General features: G+C 51.7%; 6 protein-coding genes across 6 annotated transcripts; 2 read left to right on the top strand and 4 right to left on the bottom strand.

Moving 5' to 3' along the window:
- Positions 1-645: 645 nt before the first annotated feature.
- PHYSODRAFT_365191 (hypothetical protein) lies at positions 646-2,088 on the bottom strand (the record flags this gene model as incomplete). Its single annotated transcript, XM_009527473.1, has 2 exons — positions 646-1,223; positions 1,458-2,088. Coding segments are annotated over 2 exons (1,209 nt in total), but the record flags the coding sequence as incomplete, so codon positions are not given.
- On the bottom strand, positions 2,089-3,622 carry PHYSODRAFT_247955 (hypothetical protein; the record flags this gene model as incomplete). The annotated part of the gene is given in 3 exon segments (XM_009527472.1): positions 2,089-2,985; positions 3,005-3,466; positions 3,545-3,622. 3 exon segments carry the CDS (start codon positions 3,620-3,622, stop codon positions 2,089-2,091), a joined length of 1,437 nt encoding a protein of 478 aa, XP_009525767.1.
- A 118-nt stretch (positions 3,623-3,740) lies between these two features.
- Positions 3,741-3,953, bottom strand: PHYSODRAFT_504315 (hypothetical protein; the record flags this gene model as incomplete). Its single annotated transcript, XM_009527471.1, has 1 exon — positions 3,741-3,953. One exon carries the CDS (start codon positions 3,951-3,953, stop codon positions 3,741-3,743), a length of 213 nt encoding a protein of 70 aa, XP_009525766.1.
- Positions 3,946-5,437, bottom strand: PHYSODRAFT_285836 (hypothetical protein). The gene is made up of 3 exons (XM_009527470.1): positions 4,887-5,437; positions 4,324-4,814; positions 3,946-4,267 (listed from the first exon to the last, which is right to left on the bottom strand). Exons 1-3 carry the CDS (start codon positions 5,431-5,433, stop codon positions 4,052-4,054), a joined length of 1,254 nt encoding a protein of 417 aa, XP_009525765.1. The 5' UTR covers positions 5,434-5,437; the 3' UTR covers positions 3,946-4,051.
- Positions 5,438-6,728: 1,291 nt separating this feature from the next.
- PHYSODRAFT_504006 (hypothetical protein) lies at positions 6,729-7,598 on the top strand (the record flags this gene model as incomplete). The annotated part of the gene is made up of 4 exons (XM_009527469.1): positions 6,729-6,888; positions 6,975-7,159; positions 7,231-7,324; positions 7,390-7,598. 4 exons carry the CDS (start codon positions 6,729-6,731, stop codon positions 7,596-7,598), a joined length of 648 nt encoding a protein of 215 aa, XP_009525764.1.
- Positions 7,599-11,909: 4,311 nt separating this feature from the next.
- Positions 11,910-13,301, top strand: PHYSODRAFT_248037 (hypothetical protein; the record flags this gene model as incomplete). The annotated part of the gene is made up of 1 exon (XM_009527468.1): positions 11,910-13,301. One exon carries the CDS (start codon positions 11,910-11,912, stop codon positions 13,299-13,301), a length of 1,392 nt encoding a protein of 463 aa, XP_009525763.1.
- Positions 13,302-14,742: the final 1,441 nt, after the last annotated feature.

Here is a 14,742-nt window from a genome sequence, read left to right as displayed (position 1 = left end):
CTGATAGATTGCAATCGATAGATGAATTGGGTTCTTATTGTTGAGCTTTCGCTTCTTCATAGTGAATTCACATGAATCATTCAGCTCTTCCATTCCATGGAAGATGAAGTGCTCAATCTTGGCCTTGATTGCCTTATCGTCCGACTCATACCTGACCTCCTTGTGCTTGCTCATGTCCATGCCAGATCGACCAAACGCACTATTACCAACCAGTTTGATCATCTCAGCAATCATAGCCTTATTATTGCTACCCTCACTAAGCGTTTTCAGCTTAGTCAACAAGTCTAGAACCAAATGAATCTTAGGATTGGTTGTCGATTCATTCATGAATCTATCGATAATGAGCGCATCAAATGATTTAGGGTTCGTAATGGTTTTTTTCAACTCTTGGACTAAATCATCCATATCAGAGTCAGATACCTTCTCAATAATGATCTTACGGATGGATTTAACATTTTCATCACCCTCTCGTCGCGCGCTCGATACGGCTTCCATGAATGGTGCAAATGCCTTGTGAGAGCTAGCCTTGATGAAGCTGTAAGTCTTGGTGATCTCCATACCATGAGAAATGTACCATTTGAGTAGCGGTGCATAAATGAGGATCTTCTCACCAAAGTAGCTCCCGATGAGTTTGCGAGCCGGCTTTGCTCGGCTTTGCTTGCGCTCCTCGTTGTACTCGAACATGTGCTGACCGATGACACTCCGATCGCTGCAGTCTATAAGGGTGTTCTTGAAATTTGGGATCATTTCACTGAAGTAGGGTTTGAGGTGCTCTGGTGTACGGATATCACACTCGATGAAGCCAGAGATCTTGTCATTTACAATATCATCGACGATCCCTGTGCATGCTTCGATGGTAGTTAACCGTCCACATGGCATCTCATTACCAAGAGCCCACAAATACAGAGCATTAGCATCGTAGCCGATGATCTTTTTGCAGATCCTACCCCCTCGAATCTTGGTATCGTTGCGTTTCGCGTATCTGTTGAAGATGATAGAAGGACCACCAGCAATGTTCGCCTTCATCTTGGTGTAGATGTCCTTCTCCTCTCTATCGATACTGTACACCAACCTGTCTGAGTTGAATTCAAGTAGCTTCGTGTGGCGGAAGCCCTTTAGCGACATGTTCTTGCGAGCAACGTTGCATCCCACACAGCTGATCAAGATATTACCATCGATGTGTCCGAGCTTGTTATTGATTCGGCCAGCCGAGGCAGTATCAGCTGTGAGTTGCTTGTAGCATAGCCCACACAGGTACTTTTGTCGCTCTAGCAAGTCGTTGAGGTGTTCTAGCGTCATATTGAATTCACGATCGGCATCAGCATCCTGGGTCTTATATCCACTTAAGCGACTAGCGGGAAAGTCAAATGCTTCAGCAGGCTCCTTACTTGGTTGCTGGAGGTTGTTGAAGCACGTCTGATACATGACTTTCTCAGAGAGACCAGGTAGCGACACACCATCAGTGAACATATCAAGTTCGAAACGTTTGAATAGTTCTCGCTGGGCTTTGATGGCCTTGATGAAGGGTACTACACCGAGGTTGTTGTACCAAATGAGTAGATCCTTGATTGACTTCATGCCATAGTGTTCCCAGACGAACTGTACCCGCACATAGTCCTCATCGCTGATGCTAGTGCTACGAAGAGCACTGTCGAACGCCGACTTAGGAGGGACTTCCGGCTGACTGAGTAAGTCAAATGAAGTAATGTACTCGTACGGGAAGATGCCTTTTCCTAGGCCACAGACGCATCGAATCTTGTCATCACACTTGCACTCACCGAGATATGTCGACAAGTACTTTGCATAGCTGGTGCCTGCCGGACCATAGTTGCTAATGTCAAGCATTTTCATGTCTGACGTGGCGATGCACATGTAGCTAGGGTTCTTGATGACTGATGTGATGTTGTCAGTACCGATGACTGCAAACAGGTCCGCCTTGATAAGGTTGATGTCGTAGCGTCCAGAGTTGAATCCGAATACTGGTACCTGACCAATGCACTGCTTCAGCTTGCCATAATCCGAGCGCTTCTTACCGAATGTGAGTTTGCTGTGGAAATCGAAGAAACAAGCAAACTCCCCGTTCTGAATTCAAGCATTGACATCATCCATCTTGTACGTCTTACCCAAGTCTAGACCAGGAACCTCAGCGTCAGTCAAACCATGGACGTTGATGATTTTGCGGAGCAAAGACTCGTACTTCGAGACGTTGTACTGCTGAATCTTAGCCGCAACTTCCTTGATGTACTGGAACATATCCTTGAGCAACTCCTTCGGGTCATCGCTGACAAAGCATCGCACCTCCTCAGTCAAGCTGTCGGCCACGGAAACAGACACAGGAATGTGTTCGTTTGCGAAGATAGTATTCTCTCCGTTTTTGACACCCGTAGGCTTGAGGATAGCCTCAAAATCATAGACAATGAAGTGATCGATGTAATGGTCAGCATCCTTGATGGAGTATTTAGTCAGCATGGAACGAATGCTGTTCGGAGCGGGTTGGTAGATGGTTGGCTGAGCTGGGAACGATTCGTTGTTCACGAGTTCGCATTGGTTCTTAGTGTGGTTGCGTAGCTTATCAGAGCTAACAAACACCATCTCACACGTAGAGCATTGGTACTTCTGCTGGAGCATATCAACGTTCGTGATGTAGAGAGCGTGATTCTCGTGCGACAGGATGTTGATCGAATCATAGTCCTTGTCCGAGCAGCGAATGCATTCAACCTTGCCCGTCTCAACATCCATGTTGAAGACGTTGATGTTCAGCTTGAAGCACTCCTCAAGCTCATCGAATTGGAGAATGTCGATAGGCTTGAAATTGCGGAACAGACCCAGAGTGTAGGTGATCTCCTTGTACGAACAGTACTGCTTGAAGGCTTGTTTCACCAGAGCCTGGATTCTGCGAGGATCCTTCTTGGCTCCCTCCTGCTTGTGATAAGCAATGCAGTGGAAGACACACTTGTTGTTCGTCTTGGGGAAGTTGATGACGTGCTTGTTATTCACGAATCACCTTAGGAATGACAGCCTCGCTATCACCCAGAGCATGGTCGCGTTGGTAGATATAGATTTTGAAGCCAGTAATCCCCTTCACCATGTACCCGGAGCTGGGGTAGTTAAGCTTGTCAGCCAACTCCATGGAGCGAATCTCCGAGATCACCTTCTTACGAATATCAGCCTTGCTGTTGATAGCTACAGGAGTGCTAAATACAGACGTGTTGCTAATATTCGGGTGGAAGTAGCGAGTCTCGCTGTCATCAGTTCTGCTGACAAGCTTGTATCCAAGAGCGATGTTGACCTTGAAGGCAGACTTCTGGGTTGCGAGCACGTTCTCGAGCTTGTCGTAGAACTCAGCAGGCTGAATTCCCTCGTAGAGGTGCGACTCCATGTTCTTGCCTTGGTAGAATCGGTACTTACTGTCTTCCTTGAAATCAGCAGCCACATTCTTTTGGAGCTTGCCTAGACTGATCTTGTACTGCTTCGCTATCAATTTTTGGTTGATGGGGTGGGAAATGTTGCTAATGTATACCATGCGCCCCGTCTTGCCACGTACCTTAATACGGTAGCTGCTACCCCATCGGATTGGGTTAATATTTAATCTCTTAAGACCTTCAAGCTCGTATGCGAACATTGCTATATATCGGTGGCTATATTATTCTCCGAAAAAACGACTTTATAATATTGGGTCTTGTATCAGGATTGACTTTATATCATAGGCGACTTTTTATCCGAGGAAAAAAATTAATTAATTAATTAAGTTCGGTTTCATTATTAAGTTCGACTTCACCATCAATAAGTTCGGTTTTGGGTTTACGCTTGCGAGCTCGAATCTGGTCTCTGTCCTTGTCATCGTTGTCTTTTTGATAAGATAAACGGGCTTCGCGTGTGCGCTGGTAGTAGCGCTTCTGCGCTGCTTTGATTCGTTCCTTGCTAGCTTGGTATTGCTCAGGAGAGTACGCCATCTTTGTATATTACTAACTTTATATTTATCAGGATCAAAGTATGTCAAGAAATCAAATACTACTTCGAAGTATTTAACTCGGGAGCCACATTATTCCATTCAATCGACCGCAGGAGTCATATCCCAAAAGCTTCTCCAACGCTCCGCATTATCGTCGTGCTTCCACCTCATGCACAAACAAAATGTTTCTGGATCCTCCACGTGAACAAACGTCTTCATCATGAGCGGATCGTCCGTCGTGGTTGATCCTCCTTTCAAACGACTGAAAACGCGATCTGTGCACTGAGCATCCAGAACCTTCACGAAGACCTCGACCTACACGCAAATGTCAGTAAACTTACACACACCAGAACTACGCGCTCACACAGTACCTTGCGTCTGTTGCCAATGGATTGATTCTCTTCAACAGATCCGGGTAGCATGTTGACGATGGGAACCTCAATGCTCATACCGTCGAACCAACCATGCATTTCGCGAGAAAGCGCAAGCCTGTTGTTTGAGTCGCGATCGTACTTGGCGAATTCCCGTTTGTGGTCTCTGCTTTGCTTTCTCGACACCAAATGGCAGCTTTCTGCCTTGCCGTACGGTAGGAAGAACTTCGCGTCCTCAATCCGCTGAAAACGAAACTCGTCAGTCGATGAGTCCAGATTCGAAACGCTTGTAGTCAACGATATCGATGAAACTGTGTTTTGAGGAGATTCCGAATCGTCTGGAACGTAGTCGCAGTAGAAGACGCGCTGGAGATCAGTAGACACAGCGTTAGCTGGTGCAACACGCGTCTCAACAACCTGGTTAGTTAACGGAGAGCCCAGCGTTTGTGGCCCAGTCCTCAAGTCAGTTTCGAACAGCAAAGCAGCATCTTCTATAAAAGAAACAGAGTTAGCCCTCAATGAAGCAGTATTACGATGCAGCGACAGCATATAGAGGCACGTACTTGTCTCGAATAAAACATGAAAACACAATTTCTTGTCTTCATACCAAAACGCGACATTCTTGTTGCCGATGCAGCGCGTAGGATCGTAGTATCCAATGCGTAACGTCGCCATCCAGTACAGTTTGCAGCGAATTCCTTTCGTGATCAACGCGTTGTCAACGGATCCAGTGACAAGCCACAATCCAGTTTGTGCGTGTTCTTGCTCCGGGACCTTCACCAGCACGTGAACTTGTCCTTCACCCGGTTGAAAATTATCGCCAAAGTGCTTGGGGTTCTTGATCCACAGGGTGGGATCCATCTGCCCGAAGCCTTGCGGGTATCCACGTTCATCGAGCGCCACAGATGCCGCGCCAGCTCCATCTAGCCACGCGCCGTCCGCCGTCTTCGCCAGGAAGAGCTGCAGCTTGTCTGCGTCGATGTCCTTGAAGTCGTTCGTCTTCTCCGCCTTGATCGCCTTCTTCAACGCGGAAACCGATGCACCCGCGTCGATATCCACCTCGAACGCACTGCCCGCCACGCCAACGATCGCACAGAAGAGCTTCACCATCTTTCCTCGAGCCGGCAGATTCTGGAATGAGGGAGAAGGATGTAGAATTTCTGGCGTACTTAAGCGAACATGAAGGTGTGTGACATAGATTTTCAACCAATGATGAGACGCCACGTCGCGCTGGTCCGAACTACTAGTAAAATCTGCGGGCGTAATGTTCTATTGGCTTTATCAATGTAGTTTGAACGAGCGGTCCCGAAACGCCCCAAGATCCAAAAGACGTGGCTCTCGCTATAAAGTGGGCGTCGTCAAATCAACGTCTATTAGATCTGCCCTCATATCGAAAAGACGTGGCTCTCGCTCTCAAGTGGTCGAGAGGGGTCGTCGTTGAAATCGCTGCTGTCCCGAAAGAAGGTTTCAGGAATGTTCTCGGTGGTAAATTACGGTAAGGAAAAAAAACTGCCGGCGTAATATTCCATGACCCACTACTCACTTTCACTCTGCAGATTGCATGAATTTAGAGACTACCGTATCAAGCCCGACAGCGATGCATCCAGGTGTGAAGCCATGACGCCGGGCTGGACGCTGCGGATACAGCGCAAGCACCGGCACCGTATCTTCCCTACTTCGTTGAGTCGATGGCGACGTTCAGTTCCCAGATGCGCTTGGACGAGCGAGTCGTGGATGAAAGAAATACCATCCATCGGATACATTTGCCCGTAGACACGCTCAGCTCACTTCGGTGGGATCCTGAGCTGAGCTCACATCGAAGTGAGCCATGTACATACCTCCGATACATGTATCATCGCTCGGGCTCACATCACCTGACCTACCGCACAACGAGCGCCTTGACGCTCACCTCGACTGCCAGCAGACTCTGGGATCTCACGTCGTTGTTCGAAGCTAGGTGCGAGTCAGTCGGACAGCAGGAATAGAGTTCCCGTACAAACACACGCCTCAAGAACTGATACTTGCACTCCGCATATTTGGCACCTGGAATCCGACGCAGCGGAGCCCGCCTCAACCATTTGCATGGGCCAACGCGTCCGTTGCATCGATAGCAATGCGTTTGCACACGCTGCTGTCCTGCAGGAGCGAAGCCATCGCCATCGCCGCCGCCTTGGCGCTCGCTGCCGCTTGCCTTCGCCGAGCTCACATGTTGGGCAGTGCAAAGCTCGTTCGCGTTCATGGCAGCCCGGTTCTGTCCACCGATGTCCATAATCGGTCCGCCCAAAAGCCCCGGAGGTATTCGGTTCAACTGCCGTCCAGCGCAACCTGTCAATGCTGTCGGCCACGGTCTCCTCCGCCTGTACCAGTTGCCATTCGCCTCCCTCTGCGTCGAGCTAGCAGCGCCAATGGACTCCGCCCAGCTCCTCCGTTTCATGCGCACGGCGTGTCCGCTGGGCGCCTCGCTCAGCGTCCTCGTGACGCTCGTGAGCTGCGTCATCATCGTCAAGGTGAACCACATTTGGGTCAGCGGACTCTCGTGGCCCTTCCTCTCCGACATGGGGCGAGGTGCGTCTACATCTTCTTCTTCTTTTCTTCTCCTTCTTCTTTGTGGCAGTCGGCCCTAATTATCAGTGTTTGCTGGCTATGGACAGACTACCCGGCCTACTACGTGTTCTGCACGGGCCTCACGCTGGTCGCCACGCTGCTCGTGTTCACGTGGACGTTCAACTGGCGCTACCACGTGTCGGCGCTGCCGGAGGACGCCACGGCCTTCCGCGCCATCTCCTTCGTCAGCTTCGTCGCGGGCGTGCTGGCCAACCCGGGGCTTCCCGTCCTGGTACGCAGACTTCAGACGTGTAGGCCAGCGAGAGAATTGTTCACTGACCGCGATGACGCTCCTCCTGCCAGGCTTTCTTCGACACGTCCAAGCACGCCAAGCTCCACGCTGCCGGTGCCGAGTGGTTCTTCTACATTGAGACCATTGCTGTTCTCCTGAACGTACGTGGCTCAAACACCCCAGTACCTCTATCAGACCAATTCTCACGGTCCCCTCTTGTGTTTGAACAGACCATCGTGAGCTACAAGCTCTACAAGATGCTGACCGGCCTGCAAACGGACCTGGAGAACGCATGCTCGACCGTCGGCGCCAAGATGCAGCGGAGGAAGAAAACGCTGACGATCCAGCTCTTCTTCTTCGCGCTGTTCTTCGTGGCGTTCCTTATCTACATGCCCATCGGAACGTCGGTGGCCCCGCCATCGCAGCGTCTCTCCATTGACGACTGCATCGACCTGGACCTTGGAGAGACCTACTGCGAGGTGGAGATGCGCCTCAACTCGACGCACACCACGCTCTATGACGACGGTACGCGGGCATTTCGTCGTTCAAGGCGGCTGTATTACTGTTTGGTTTGGGCTAACACGATCTCCGTTTTCATGCTCTTATTCTGACAGAGAAAACCTTCGGCACGAGCCAGATGCGTGCTGCTGCCCAGCTCGCCTGCATCCTGACGCTCGTGGGGTACTCGACGTCCTTCATCACGAACGACTACGACGACTCGGAGGGCCAGACCTTCACTCCGGAGGCCAAGATCGCCGTGCTGCAGTAGTTTGTTGCAATAGTAAATTGGTCGTCGTGCAGTGTGGTGAATATTAGGAACACATCAATGGTACGCTCTGGCATTTACCGACTTCGAATGGGCTGACCGAAGTGTTACATATATCATTACCACTGTCGGCCACAGCAGAGCCAGTATTCACACGTCAATCCAAGCGAGTCCGACGCAGACACAACCAACCTACCAGCTGATGGCAGCTCTGTCAGTAAGGTCAGTTGAAGTGAAGTATCGCGCCTCGATCCGTCGTGTCAACTCCCTTCACGAGCAAAACAGTGATGCATGGGTCTGCACTGAAGCGCGTGCTTCGCATCGCATGCCCTCTTGGCGCTTCGTTCTGCATCCTCGCCACCGTCATCGCTTGCGTTGTGATTGTCAAGGTGAATCACATTTGGGTCAGCGGGTTAGCGTGGCCATTTCTCTCAGAAATGGGGCAAGATTGCTTTGATAGTTAATTTGCCGCACCTTCCTAAAATGTTTCTTGGGGCCCCTCTATTTTTCCTTTCAGACCCTCCAGCCTACCAAGTATTCTGTGCAGGCCTCACACTCGTTGCAGTGCTTCTTGTGCCGACATGGGCATTCAATTACCGTTATCACGTATCGGCGCTACCTGAAGACGCCGCGCACCTTCGAGCAATCGCGTTCATTTGCGCCCTAGCGGGGATAGTAGCAAGTTTTGGCCTACCAGTACTGGTACGTTCTCTTAGTCGCCTTGGCATCCTGGAATGGATCGCATTAAATGTGACGAACACTCTTGCTCGCTAGGCCTTCTTCGACACTGCGAATTACCCTATCGTCCATGTAGCTGGTACTCTTTGGTTCTTCTGCTTCGAAACGATCGCTATCTTCATCAATGTAAGGCATCGCCTTGGTCATGCTCTAATATGAACAGTATGCTTATCTGTCGCTGGTTTTGCCCGCTGATCGACGCTCCTGAGCTGCAAGCTATATACGGCTGTCAGAGACCAGCGTGCGGGCGTTGATACCCCCAACGTAGCCCAGAGATTCCACAGGCGAAAGAAGACGCCGGTGATCCAGCTCGTCTTCTTGTCGAGCTTCTTGGTTGCGTTTGTGGTTTATGCGGGTACATCCCCGTCGGAATGTCGCTAGCACCGGAGTCGAAGCGACTTTCGATCACGGACTGCCTCAAAGAGAACCTCGGCAAGACGTACTGCACCAAGACGAACAGACTCAACGCCACCGCCACCAAGCTCTACGATGACCGTACGCCTCCATTCGGTACCTTTCAACCCGCAACGGGTACAATTCACCAACTTTGTGCTGTTTCTTGCGAAATATTCAATAGGGAGCGCATTCGCGGCGAGTCAAATGAGTGCTGGCGGGCAGCTTGCTTGCATTCTGTCGCTCGTGGCCCACGAGTCGTGGGCTACTCGGTCTCGTTTGCCACAAACGACTACGCCGACGCGAATGGCATCAGCGCTGCTGAGGTGCGTCATCCCGGGGTGATATTTATGAGCTGTTACTTTAGCACTGTTCGGCTGTTCCCCACCTACAGCCCCTGTTCGCCTGTCATGAGCCCTATTCAGCTGTTGGTTTCTGTTTAACCTGCTACTTTTTTCATGGATTTCTCCTGAGATGAGTGTGGACTGTGGATCTCCCTAGACCCCAGCAATAGGAAATCTTACTCCGAGTTGCGGGAACAGGCCCATTCGCAGGAATGCTCGGCAATGGTTTCCGCCTCTCGAAATTCCGCGCGGCCTAATTTGCGAGTACAGTACCAGGTTTTCTTCTGCTACGTGCCCTTGCAATCGCTCACTACCTTCTGCTACATGAACCTACAGCGCTTTGGTTTTACTTCTGTTCTCCATTGATTCTTCAGCGGAAAAGAGCAGTCCATTTGCAAGTTACTGGCTATGTAGCCGATGTACCTATGACTGAAGTGCTTTTGATGAGGCGGTTTTGAATTTTCCAAGAGCGAGTATGCGCGCGAATCGCAGCTTGAGCTCGCAACTGGCATTTAATCTAAAATACTACGTAGTATCTGTTGGAAAACAACAGCTGACCAGGGTACTTGACAGGTCAATAGGAGCTGTACGGTACCAACAGCTCGACAGTGCTGGAACAACAGGTATTAATTATTTTCCGTCATCCCGACCAAGAGAGGCTGATACGATAAAAGCTGAACCTGGATCGTTGCTATGAGGGCGAAATACCTAGGCAACAAGTCGGTGCAGTACAGTACCAAACGGGCCAACAGAAGAAGCAGCTTGAAGTTGTTTTGTGGCGGAACATGCGCTTCGTCGTCGGAAAAGTGGTTTTGTGGCTCAGTCGAATGCAGGTACAACCGGCACCATCGACCAAAGACTAGCAGCGCCGTCGGCCAAATACAAAATTTACAAACGTTGATTCGCCGACGACGGGTTCTGGTGGTACCGGTACCGTTCAGGGAGAGCCGATGTACGGTAGTGTATGTGGTACCTGGAGGCAGTCCGTAAAGCAACTTTGTTACGACAAAACGACACCCGCTACAGCACCCTTAAAGAGGCTTCCACAACCTTAAAAACGGCTCGGCAACCTTAAAATTACAGGTTGCTTCAGCAACCGGTAATTTATCGAGGAGAAAATGACAATAGCGGCGACAATTTTGAGATCGAAGGTTGACGGGCTGGTGACTTCTCAAAACATGTTGCAACACGTATCCTAGCGAAGACGACGGAGCTACACCGCGTTAAGCGCGACTATCACCGCCAGGAAGCTGTCTGCCGTGGTTCAGCTTCCACACGACACGAATACATGTACATCAAGCAATTAAGTAGTGAGTTAAAAGCACCGCAAGTGCTGCCAGAAGGAGAGATGCAGGCGATGCCCGGTGTCAAGTTCTCGCAACTTGAGCAGCACCTTTTCCTGACGCAAGCGTGCCAGTTGTTAGCGCTGTGCAAGCGAAGCCGAACAGCTTCGAGCTTGGGGCCATGAGCCGACAGACTTCACGTGCGTCACGCCAAGACATCGAGTATTTACAAGTGCAGCCTATACCTACAAAGGTCGTCGTCGTTCATATCACTGGTTTCTCCTGCCTAAATGGTAGCTGCTAAGAAATTCCCGACCAAACCGATTCCCTCTAGCATAGTAGTCTGTTTTAAGCAATACCCACACCATCTATTATGCCCTAGCTTTCGCTTCTTTCCATTTACGCTTGGCTGAGATCTCGATTCGCCGGAACGCAGCCTTGACCGCGGCTTCACGTCTGCTCGAACACGCACAGGCATCATACGTTGGGTTACGAAAGCACGCACCCTACAATTTTCTCTGCACAGTGCAACGTACCATAGCTGCCTTCAGGTGTGCTTCGCTGTCACAGTTTTCGCCGCAGTCCTCCTCGCAGCGCCTTCCAATCGCCCAGTCGCTGGCTGTCGTTCAGCTTCGTCCACTGCTTGGCCGTTTGACGTAGCTATTGTCCAGAGCCACACAAGTGTTAGATATACGCGCACCCGAAGCTATGGCAAAGAAACTTACTTACACGTCGTCGGGCGGGACGTAGCATGGTGCTTGCTTGTTCTTCAGCTTGCCTCCCACGTTGGATCTTTCGAAATGGAGCACCTTTCACTCGAGCTTCCGGCCGCGTTGGACTACCTTGACAATTTATATCTTACCTCAAATAGAAAGTTTGCGGTAAACTACTCAGTAGCCGAATGTATCGTAATTTACAAAGTTGCTCAAGCAACCTTAACAAACTTATGGGATTTTTTATGTTTCAATTAAGGTTGCGTTAATCACTTCGGTGCCTGGAAGCGGTCTTCATCTCGAAGCGCCAACGCATGCGCCACAAGCCCTTCTCCGACGGCGACTTACAGCAGATCCACCTGATACCACAAGCCCAAGGCAATGTCGGATCCGTAGACGACGAACGGTAGTGCCCACTTTGGCGGTTGTTGTCGTGCTTTTCACTTTTCAATTTCCATCGGTTCTCAAACCAATACTCCCCCTTACGAGGTACCTCCACCCCTTCAACTCGCGATGACCAAGCGCTCCCTGACTCCTTCGAAGCTGCCCGTGACGATCCTGATGGGCTTCCTCGGAAGCGGCAAAACGACTCTGCTGAACCACTTGCTCACGGAAAACCACGGCAAGAAGTTCGCGATCATCGAGAACGAATTCGGCGAAGTGGGCGTGGACGACCAGCTCATCCGCCAGGTCGCCAGCCCGGAGGACATCGGCGGAGGCGACTCCAGGAGCCGCAAGTTTAACATGGGCGAGGAGGTGCTGACCATGAACAACGGCTGCATCTGCTGCTCCGTGCGGGGCGACCTCGTCCGGCTCATCGCGCAGATCCTCAAGCGCAACGGGGATCGGAACCAGCTCGACGGTATCATCATCGAAACCACCGGCATGGCCGACCCTGGTCCCGTTGTTCAGACGTTCTTCGCCGAGCCCTTGGTGGCGGCTACGTGCGAACTGGACGGGATCATCACTGTTGTTGACGCCAAGCACATTCTGCAGCACTTGCGCCCGGGAGCCGGCGTCGAGCACGAGTGCCAAGAGCAAATCGCGTTCGCCGACCGAGTCCTGCTTAATAAGACTGACCTGGTAAGCTCCGCTGAGCTCCAGGAAGTCCACACCCGCATCCGCGACATCAACAGCGCCGTGTCGATCACTGAGTGCCAGCACTGCCGCGTAGACCCCGCACTGCTGCTCAATGTCCAGACATTCGACCTCGACTCCATTCTCAAGCGGCAACCGGATTTCCTCAAGACCGAGAAGGACAGCCACTCCCACGAACACGAGCACCACCACCAGGATGACAAGAAGGGGGGTCATGATCACGAAGCCAAGCACGAAGGCGAGCACCGCCACGGCGGAGGACACCGACACAAACACTCGCTGGTATCGTCGGTGGGGCTCAGTCTCTCGGATCCGATCCTGGTGGCGCTGCTGGAAGAGTGGATCGACGACCTGCTCGAGACTGAGGGTGACGACCTGCTGCGCTACAAGGGCGTGGTGAACGTGGCCGGTATCGACCGCAAGTACGTCTTCCAGGGCGTGCACAAGCTCTTCAATGGCCGGTTCGCCGACAATTGGGCCCCGGGCGAGACTCGCGAGACGCGGTTCGTCTTCATCGGCAAGAACCTCGACCGCGAGGCGCTCACGGAAGGGTTCCTGGCCTGTCGAGCCGCCAAGGACCTGCGCTTCCGTGTTGGGGACCGGGTCATGGCGAACACCGGCGACGAGGGCTTCCAGGCGGGCACCATCGTGCAGCTCTGGGATCAGGGAAACCCCTACGCCATCCAGCTCGACACCGGCAGGAAAATGTGGGCCCCGGTGGACGAAGTCGGGCTTGTCCGAGCGTTGGAGGTGAAGCAGGAGGCAAGTCCGAGGCAGCCCCTAACGATGGTGCACATCCTCGCGTGAGAAAGCGTCGGGACAGTGAACAAGACTTTTTCATGTTGTTTCATGTTTGATGACAGCAATTCAAAATTATATTACTACATGCTTTCTGTCGTTGTGTGCTGCTATCAACAGTCCTCAACGGGGTGCTCATGCGAACATTGATCCGAAATTCATTTGAGTTAACTTGCATAGCGGCGTGAGGAGCTTAGATGAACAGGGCCTGGCGATGGAACCGCGAATTCTTGTTCATCACGCACTCCCGCTGAATAATACCGACACACTTGACTTCGAATTGCCTGATGTTCTGCTGAATTGGAAGTAAGTATGTACCGGTTCGGCACTGCTGCCATGGCGGGGGATACTTAAGTAGACGGTAAGTACCCCCCCAAATAAAAAAAAGAAAAGAGGAGAAGACGTAGACAAGTGCCAATCCTGTACAGTTAGCACGCCTACTGTAAGGGTTCTCTGGATCCAGGTCAAAACCTTTGCCACCAAGCTTGGAGCGGTGGACGAGATTGTTGGGGGTTTGATACTTAGCTAAGACCTAGCCATTTCCCACAATTGAACTGCTCTTCACAAGCTTCTCGAGGCAGGTGAACGGTGTTGTTGCATATACTGTGTGTACTTGTACTTCAAAAGACCCCCAACCGCTCTCGAGCGATTCCACGAGCAGTTCATTCCGACCGCGTGCTTGTAAGGCAGACAGAGCGATGCCTATCACAATGCTGTTCACGCATTTTTTGAGCTCGGGGTGTGTGTACACAGCGCACACGTTGTTCGCAGCGACGGCGACGAACACTTCTGTGGTTGCGATGTTACGAAGTTGAAGGCGGTGCCCGGTTGTGACCGGAAAGCCGGCAGCGGCGTTTGTCCGCCCTCAGCATGCGCTTTGCCCGAAACGTATTGGCACCGCGTGGCTGCCGCGTCAAACTCGCCACTTCAACGTCGGCGACGACATGTCCGTCGTGGCGTTGCCGGCAGTTTTTCCGGCGACTAAGACCCTCCGCCGAAGCTCCAGCCACGAAAACCCAAATCAAATACGTCGACAACACGCCGCAGCAAGCAAGCACTGTACGCGCGGAGCTCATTGCATACATGTACATGTACATGCGTGTAGGTAATGTTGGAGTAATGTTGGAATGACGCGGCAGCCATGTGTCGGCTTAACAGTTAAGTCGACACGCAGCAATGGCGAGCGTCGAGCATCGAGACGGTCGTCCTCCCCGCCCCGGAGCCGCACAGGAGCCGCATAGGAGGCAGGCAACCAGCAGCAAACAGTCTTCAGATCAGGCAACCAGCAGCGTGGTCGCGTACATTGATAGTGGGGAAGTACAAGTCGACAGGCTCAGCTAAAGTCGACGTGCAATGCCAGTTGAAGTTGTCGTCGGATTGACGAGACCGGGACGCTCGCAGCCAAGCTCGACTAATCCAAGAGGCTTTGCACTCGGGCTGCCGCGACAGC

This window comes from Phytophthora sojae (genome assembly GCF_000149755.1).
Source record: "Phytophthora sojae unplaced genomic scaffold PHYSOscaffold_4, whole genome shotgun sequence".
NCBI lineage: Eukaryota > Oomycota > Peronosporomycetes > Peronosporales > Peronosporaceae > Phytophthora > Phytophthora sojae.
The sequence above is the reverse complement of the archived record's forward strand: the minus strand, read 5'-3'. Positions and strand labels throughout refer to the sequence as shown.